This window comes from Rhagoletis pomonella, unplaced genomic scaffold, assembly GCF_013731165.1.
Source record: "Rhagoletis pomonella isolate Grant_MI unplaced genomic scaffold, Rhpom_1.0 Rhpom_scaffold_00002, whole genome shotgun sequence".
NCBI lineage: Eukaryota > Metazoa > Arthropoda > Insecta > Diptera > Tephritidae > Rhagoletis > Rhagoletis pomonella.
This window is the reverse complement of record NW_023458556.1, coordinates 104,247,819-104,257,520: the sequence shown is the minus strand read 5'-3', so window position 1 is coordinate 104,257,520 and position 9,702 is coordinate 104,247,819. Positions and strand designations below refer to the sequence as shown.

General features: G+C 33.1%; 1 protein-coding gene across 1 annotated transcript; it reads left to right on the top strand.

The window, feature by feature from the left end:
• Positions 1–7,439: 7,439 nt before the first annotated feature.
• On the top strand, positions 7,440–8,944 carry LOC118756635 (myb/SANT-like DNA-binding domain-containing protein 1; the record flags this gene model as incomplete). The annotated part of the gene is given in 4 exon segments (XM_036491393.1): positions 7,440–7,638; positions 7,703–7,900; positions 7,956–8,083; positions 8,637–8,944. Coding segments are annotated over 4 exon segments (657 nt in total).
• Positions 8,945–9,702: the final 758 nt, after the last annotated feature.

The following is a 9,702-nucleotide window of genomic DNA, read 5'->3' as shown; positions in this document are numbered from 1 at the left end:
ATTTCAGCTATTCTTCCCCGAAGGAAAAAGGGGAACAGAAAATACAAACACTCTCACGTTTTCACTCACTCACTAGCGAAACACAAAATTTGACAATCAAACGCTACTCACAGCTGATGAAACAACACCACCTTATATAAATTCGCCTTGTCCCAACGCATACATTTATTAGAAAATATTAGAAGCAGTATACTTTGCTCCTATTTTGTATTGAGAGTTAATTTAATGTAGGCAAAGTGGAGCGTCATAATGTTTCTGAAAGTTAAATACCACGAAGAAGAGCATTTAATAAAAATAAGAAATTCTGAAAATGAGGAGTTCTCGACGAATGAAGCAATTATATCAAGTAAGTAATCTAAATAACTACTCAAGTTTTATGAAAGATAATTGTATTTCTTTTCAGTTGTGGAACAATTAAAGATCAATCCCGACTGTGCAATAACATTGCGGGCCCGCGACGGAGCTAAAATTCTCGTGGATTTTTTCCAGGAAATTCTTTATCAATATAAAGGCTGTAGTTGTTTTTTGTTGGAAATAAATGAAATTTCGACAAAGGAACAATCATCCCAATCATCAGTGGTGTCAAGCTTAAATCACAAGGTTAGTGTTGCACACTGCAAGTGAAATACTTGTTGTAATGAATAAATTTGAACAGGCGCTGGAAAACTACATAAAAAGCGGAGATTTCTCTTGCTTTCTTAAGGAATACCAAAAAGACTAAGTTATAAGTCCCGCCGCTCGTTAGTGCGCGAGTCTACTAACTTTTTACGCCAAAATTGTAATTGTATTTTTATATGATTCGTCATTGGTAATATATACACAATAATACTACGTATATATAAAAAAGGAAGCAATATTTTTTTTGTGGATTGATTTTGATTTTAATCTTCGGTATGTAGAGGCGATTTCGAACAGACTTTTAGAAAACTGGGAAAAATATGAAAGCTGTGTGGAGAAAATTTTAATTGATACAATTGGCGGACCTAGTCTGGGAAACTGTACTGATTAGGCCTCTGAAGTGCTACCTTATTTGATGCTTTTAAAGCTGCAGCCATCTACTACCAGTGGGCGCGTACAAAAGAAAGTAAACTTTCAAAAATCTGTCGATAGTTTTCTTTCCTTTGAAAACGTAATTTACTATAAAATTTTCGTTCTTAATCAACACAAATAAAAAAATTTTTTCTTTGTAGATGAACACCGCTATCGCAGAATATACTGCTGCGACTAGTCAGCCCACCGTCGTTGCGGTTGGTCAAGACAGCGTCACAATTTGTCAATATTTTATAACCATTGATAGCAAGAATGTAAATGTTCCCAACAATTATAAATTCAGCCAAATATTCGACCTGTATTTTAAAGCAACGATAATACGAAGCCAAGTACTATGTTATTAGAGAATAAGTTTAAGGAATTAATAAAATAAGTTGCATATTAATAAAAAATTACAAAATTTTGCTTTTTATGTGGCAGAGAATTTGACAAATGTGAATGTAACAAATTTTGTATTTCATTTAAAAAATGAACGTTTTTTAACGGAAGCTCACGGTTTAAAGTTAAGGCGCGTTTCCTCTAAAACATGTAAAAAAGTATTTTATATATTTAAATCTATTATTAAAATAAGCTATTGTTCCTCTAATATAATTTTATGTTATTTCAAATAAAATGTACTTAATAAAAAATTTATTTTTATTTTTATTTTCAGCACATATGTAGTTTTCCAAAATGTTCAAACAGGCAATCCTCATTTTAAAAAATGTCAAATTTTGTAAGAATTTCGGTTGAGTTTCTTCTTAATTTCACGTGAAATGTGGTATGTTTTATTAACGGGGTTGTAAATTTGTTGAGCACTGTACGCATTGAAAAAAGCCTTTAAGGGTTTGCTTTTAATACCAACAATATACTAAATCTAATCCAGTTTTGGTTTAGATTTAATTCCATAAACTATTAAATCTATTCCAATTATTAGATAGATCCAAAACTATTTAATCCAATAGATTTTGGCTTTGCTCAAATCTATTCCAATTTCCAAATAGATCCAAAACCTTTTCAGTTTTATTTTAAACCCCCCAAAAACTATAGAATTTAGCCCCATGGTTTGTTTCTAAGAACAAAATCTTATTTGAACTAATTCCAAATATATTTTTAATTTAATAGCAACATACATCTTCATCATTTCATAACTAACATTTCAAAATTATTTTTTTCCATATTTTTATAATTTCTTTTTCAATGTTTCTTCAAAACCAACACTGAAAAAATTGGTACATAAGAAATGAGAAGTAAATTAATATTAAGCTGGAAAGCGCAAGTTTTGTATTATGATTGTTTTCTTTTCAAATGAAATTTATTGAAGAAACTGGGAAGCATATTATGGATCAAACAGAAAGCAAAAAAGACTTAGTTTTGTGGAAAATATGTTTAAAAAGCATGAAAAAAAATACCAACATTTTGCTTCATAAGCACTACAAAAATTTTCTAAATCACTTGTTTTTTAATTTTAATTGTTGCACAGGTCTCTAGCAATAATTTGGCTTTAACAGATTGAAAAAATATCAATTAGTCGACGAGTTGTAGCCAAAAAACCATATAAACAATATGCTGAAAATCGGCATTTGACTTCAAAGTTCGAAGGTCGATTAAAAAAAAATTCGAACTAACTTAAACAAACGCCGCGATACGGGTCTTCTAATTTAGCCTCTATTTTCACCCCTCACTCTCAGAATCGACCCAACTTTTGCTAACCTGAATTTGTTCCACAGTGTAATGCAGTAATGCGCATAAACGAGCTGCAAGGTCATGGGTTCGAGTCCCACGGCAAGTAGAATTTACATTTATTCCGTTGTCACTCTTTTTTTATAAGCTCTATATTTTTGTTATACCCGAGCGCACTTGTGCACAAGGGTATTATAACTTTGTTCACATAACGGTTGTTTGTAACAGGCAAAACGAAGCGAGATAGATATAGACAAATGTATACATAAATGATCAGAATGAAAAGAGAAATCGATTAAGCGGTGACTGTCTGTCCGCCCGTCTGTCCGTCCGTCCGTCTGTGCACACGATAACTCGAACAAAAATTGAGATATCTTAACGAAACTTGGTACCTACGTGCCCTTCTTTCTGGCGTAGGACGGATGGTATTGAAAATGGGCAAAATCGGACAATAACCACGCCTACCTCCCATATAATTTTCAGAAATACGAAAACTGCGATATTTTAATAACTACTGAAGATAATTCACTCACAATTGATATTTACAATAAGTTTTAGACGAAAAATAAGAATATTGTAAATTTTTGGAAAATGGGGCGTAGCCACGCCCACTTATGGTTACATGTGTATATCTTGGTAACCGCTGCACCAATTTATTCCAAACTTGACACAGTTGTTGGCCTTGATATAACCTACGAAATGGCCGAAATTTTTAAAATCGAACAATAACCACGCCCACATCCCATATAACGGTAATTTAGAGAAATGCGAAACCTTCCATAAATCAGTAAATATTAAAGCTAATTTATTCAAAATTCATGCTTGAAACAATTCTTTACCAGGAAATACGTTTATGATAAAATTTTGGAAGATGGGCTTGGCACCGCCCACTTATGATCATATATATATATCTCGGTAACCGTTCTACCAATTTGTACCAAACTAGGACTAAAATTACGGCTTTTCATATAACGGTAAATTTCAGAAATGCTTGAAACTTCAATATTTCGAAATTTAAGGACGCTAATTTACTCAAAATTGATACACCCCGGCTTACCATGTAGCGGTAGCTTTCTGAAATGTGAAAAACATAAATTTACTACTTGCGCCGGGTATTTAATGTTCGGCTCCGCTTTCTTACTTGTTTTCGTTGCTTTCACTTAGTTGTTGTTGACTTTTTAATAAAATGCAACTCTAAAAATTTAAATTAACTAATAGTAAAAAAGGGATATATCAAATAAAGCAAATGAAAATAAATTAAAGAAAATTTAAATATATAAATCAAATAAAATTAAAAAATATATAATATATAAAAAAGGATCAGTCCAGCGTCTTCGTCTTGACCTGCAGGCTGTGTCGGAGTCATAGCCAGTGTTGCCACACATGGGCTTTTCGTACCAAAACTCCTTGAACTCAGCCCGGAGGGTCTTGGAACTCGTATTAGTGATCTAACAGGACACTGCAAGCTAAGGTACCATTTGAATAAAATGTGACTTTCTGTAGAGATGGACCGCAGGTTTTGTGGGCTGATGGAGGAAACCTCAGAGCATATCGTCGGTGATACTGCAAAACGTTCTATGTCTATTAGTACCCTTGAAACTTAGATGGTCTCTTACTTGCACCGGAATGCATCTGCAAATCGTTACACCCTAATAAACGAATGACAAAACTGTCTACTTTTGGCTGATGAGGATGAACGATTGCCAGAAGCGAACAAATACAGATAAAAGATCAATTAAGCACCAGAGGTAATAAGTGACATAGAACGTTTTGCAGTATCTCCGATGATATGCTATGTGACATAGAATCAAATTAAAAATTCCAAAAAATTTTGGTAGGTTTTAGTTGGTTTTGGTCACAGCCGCTAAACTTAAACGTAGAATACGTGATATTTCTTAGATCACATTCAAGTTAAAAACGGTACATGAAATATTCGTTTTGATTGTATTCCCCATGACCTTCAATCATATGTACCATCAGCTTATAAACTCTCATTTTTTCGACTAAATCTTGCAAATTTTGTTGAAATATGAACAGATACTGTTCCTTACGCATTATGCGTACTAACGGACCAACAAAATTTTTTAAATACAACCGCAAACTATTATTGACCTACCACTGTGATTCACAGTTTGCCTTACATGATGCGCATGGGCTTAATTTGGGTCTTTGATTCAATACCACGCCCGGCGATCTGATTGAAAGCGATTAATTTAGTCTTGTCAGACCAAACAACCTTCTGTTGAAACTTAAAAATATGTTTTTATTGCACTCTGAACGGCTTAACATATGGGTGTTTCCAGCGGAAGGTCCACCGCGCCAAAAAAAATAAAAGTTTTATATCTAACGTATTTACGGGCCGATTTGTCTGCTTTTTTAAATATATACTGGCTATGTAAGTAGAATCATATTTGCATAAAATGGTCTTCCTAGGTGGTGCCCAGGTCGAGATATTTCGAAAAACCGTATTTATGGTCCGATTTGGTTCGAATTTGGCGTATGTGGTTGAAACATAATAAATCATAGATTTCAAATAAATTGACCCTGAATTGGCGCTGAAGTCAAAATATAAAGTATATTCTACATAAAATACATGTTTCATTTGCGTTAAAAATTCATTTAAAAGCAATATTAACAAAAATATAACGATGGAAATTTATGTCACGTGACGCCACGTCACGTCGCGTTTCATACTTGGGGTTGTAAAAGAGAATTGAAACAATTTGCATTAATTGAAAAAAACTCTAAAAACAACTAGATTTGCTCCAAATCATATTAAAATAAGTTTCATGAAAATAGCCATCCACGATTCGCAGAGTTTTGCGATTTTGTAAGAAAAGAAAAAATCAACTTCCATTTTTTGTCACGTAACGACACTCTCTTTAAATGCTTATATTTCAGGACTAAGCAATTCGATTGATTTCATTTTTCGGTTAAATATAGAGCTAATTATGTGCTATACAATGGCCCAAAAAAGTTAAAGAAAACAAATGGTATTCCTTTTTTGTATCACATTGAAATCGTACGACTGTCACGTGCGTCACCATGGGAATGCCCATATCCCAATAGGCAACGGTCCGGGTTTCGTGCGATGCAGCGAAACGCGCTCAATTTGGCAATTCTTCGCCTCGATGTCTATTGATTTGCATTAAAGTTTAATACCTTAAGCGCTTCTGTAATAGTGGCTGCATCGCTACTTGCTGCTAAGTTCACAAGATATCGCACCGTAATATTTTTTGACAGACTTCCTTTGTCTTTGGGAACACTTTAGGCTATATTTTTCCTCAGTATTAACATTTTCAAGTAGCAAATTCCAAAATTGTTTGCCACTTTTTGTGCGGTCCCGTCTTGCCGCAGTAAATATATTATTAACATTTATGGTTCCTGATTAACTATGTTATTTACTGGTGATCACTTCTTCAATAAATTACAATATAGAAAAAAGTCATTTGACTTCCAACTACGGAAGAGATAACTGTCAAATGAAAAACTGAGAGTGAGTGCAAAACTGTAACATCTGCCTTAATTTACATTTTTGTCTGCTGGTTTTTTTATTGTTGTTGCATTGACTTCAAATCATTATGAGAGAGGGAGTAGGGATGTACCAACAAGAATATACAACAAAAGTATGAAAGTCGTTAGAACTTGGAAAGATAGCGATGGCTGAAGTAAAAAGTGTTACACCATGTTACAGTTTTGCCCGTCACTGTACATAACTGTTTTTACACATGCACGAGTTTGCAAAGTCGACGTTCAGACACGAAAACTTTTGTTGCGGAAACTCGAAGCTTGTAGGGGAGAGAGCGACGAGGAAAGGGGACAGGTACCGAGTCGCCCGTACTCGGGAAACACGCTTTGTGCTCTCGTTCGTCTGAGTAATTCAAGTTGGCGATTCACAGCTGACAACAACAATTGCGTACAAAAGAGTTTCTGTGTGTGAATGTAAAGGGCAACACCAAAAGAGAAATCGCCGATAATAAGAAACGCGAGTTTCCGTTTTTGAACGCAGACAAAATAATGACGCAGTGATTTTGTATGGAAAAGCATTTATGCCCATATATTTGATTAAATAAACACACTTAGGAGATATCAACCAATACACCCATATACCAAACGAAAGGAAAATACCTGCATTTCTGATTAAAGAAAACAAAAACAAAATCATTCCAGCGGTTTTCGAGCATTTTGGCATTAAAAAAAAATTGCAAATTTTTCACCAATATTTTGCCTTTAAATGCTCGATATTTATTGAATTTATATAAAATTTGTACACGATAATATATCTACCAGAGACTGAAATTAAAAGTTGTTTTACAATTTTTGATATCAAAAAGTCATAGTGATGAAATAATGTTATAGCTTTTTCAAAGGTTCCATTAGACTCATCTCTCATTGTAGATTGTGATTCCTCCATAACTTTTAAACATCTGACTTTTATCATTTTGAGCAAATAATACCGAATAATTCTGGTTTTTATTTCTTTAAGGCAAAAATAAAAGTTAAAATTTGCCTTTTATTTTTCTGAGCAGAAAATAATCGGTAATTGTTGCCTTTTATTTATTCAGCCAAAAATAAAAGTCAAAGTTACAAATAAAGTATTCCAGAGTTGTGTATACTCGAATTTAATAGTTTTGAAGCTCCCATCTGGATTCTAATAACCCCCTAATATCAGTGTTATACTAGGTTCACATATAAGAAGATTATCTACTTTTTCGAGATTAACTCTTAATCCGTAATTAAATTACGAGATTACCCATACAAAATTCGTCCCCCGTTAATCTGTAATTATAAAATAATCTCAGATTATAACGATAGTTTTCTCCATACAACTCTGTGTTTTCTGTGTTATCGATAATTATTACTACGAAGTAAAGGAGAAACGTCAAAGTAAAAAGTAAACGAAATGGACGCCGGCAAAGAAAAGAGGTTTGTAAACATACTTCTCATAAAGTATTTATTAAATAATATTATTAATGCATATATATTACAGAAAGAAGCGATCGCAATGGCATAAAGAAGAAGTCGACCTTCTTCTGGATTTGTGGGAGGAAAAGTTGCCGCAACTTCGAGGCTGCAAACGAAACTCCCATGTATATGCGGACATGGCAGTGGAAATGGCCACAAGAGGCTTTGTATTTTCCGCAAACGAAATTAAAGTCAAAATACATAATTTAACCAATAAATATAGGCAAGTTTTTCATCTATGCAAATTTAATTGTAAAAATATAATTCTTATTTCACAGAGATGAGAAAAAGATTGTTGGGCCTTCAGGCGGCACACCATCTGCGTGGGGGCACTACAACAAAGTGCACCAAATCCTCGGCGGCTACAAGTCCTTTAACTTGGAAGCAATAGTGGAGGAGAGTACAGGTTAGTACGGTGAAGCACTATAATCTTATGCTTATACACTGACGCACACTCAAAGTTGTACTGTGATCTATTAACAATATTCACAATTGGGCTCTTCAGGATGTTGTGGAAATGGTCTTGGACTTGCAGTTGGAATTGCATTAGCAAATTTTATGATTGCTGCCATAGCAACCGTTTGCATTTTATTGTTGTGAATTTACAAATGCAACGAATATCCTAATTCAAGAGCATATGCACGAGATTCGGAACGGCCCTCATATTTTCCTTTTGGAATGTTTTTCGTTAATGTTTCATGAATGTAGTATTTTTAGCAACTTCGAACTTGCACTTTGTTATACTTAATTCAATTGGCTACAAATCCGCATACTAATTTTTTAGAAATTCTAAATAAAGAATGAAATTTGGATTTTCATGATTTTTGTTAGATAATTAACTATAAAAAATTAAGAACCAATCCAAATGATAAACACTGTGGATATTGTAAAAATATCACTGTATAATTGTGAGTGTGTGTCACTGTGTTTATTGTTTATCATTTTCTAAATTATTACAGTTGAGACACTTGAAGTTGTGGTAGATGAAGAGTGCTACAATAGGCCCTCTGAAATTGAAGCAACTTCTCCTTCGCCTGAATTTTTAATACTGGAGGAATGTTCTTCAGAACCTCCGAAAAAGCGGAGGAAAAAAAAAGAAAATGTTAATTTCCAAGATGAATTTATGGAAGAATTTCGCGCGGCCAACCAAACAATCGCTTTGGAAATGAAAGAGCTGAAAGAGGATAGCAAAGAAGCCCTGCAAATTGAAAGGGATCGGAATGCTATTCTCGAAAAATTTCTAGAGGCTTTCAAACAAAATAATTAATAAATAAAATTTCGGGTCATTTCCAAATTGCAGGAAGGAAATAAAAGTGCCTTACTGTTTAATTTAAGTGTCCTGCTTAATGTTATTTGGGGATGATCCTAAATAAAATTACTTATTTTATAAATCTTTTTATTTGGTAAATTTATTTAAATATAGTTGATAGCTCAACGAAAACCGTGTAAAACAAAGTTCGGAATTTTGTAGAAAATTTAGAAAAAATTAAATTGTCCCCAAAATACAAGTTTTTTAACAAGAATTTTATGAAAATTTTAGGAATGCTTGCAATTTATGTACAAGAATTTAAAATGGGCTATAAAGCTTCATTAATAAATTTGGTGAAAATTTGATTTTTTCTAAATTTTCTACAAAGTTCAGAACTTGGTTTTACAGTTTTCGTTGAGCTATCAACTATATTTAAATAATAAATTTACCAAACAAAAAGATTTATAAAAAAGTAATTTTATTTAGGGTCATCTCCAAATAACATTAAGGCGGACACTTAAATTAAACAGTAAGGCACTTTTATTTCCTTCCTGCAATTTGAAAATGGCCCGAAACTACACACTTGGCCAAAAGTATTAGGTACCCCAATATAACACATTTTTTTTTTTAATTTTTTTTTTGTTTATTTAATGTTTAATATTTTTTTTATAAACTCCTGGCTCACTATTTAACAAAAAAACACATACATCCAAATTCTAAACTTTGTGGAAAAAATATAACAGTTCTGCAAACTTTAACCAACATTTCCAACTTTT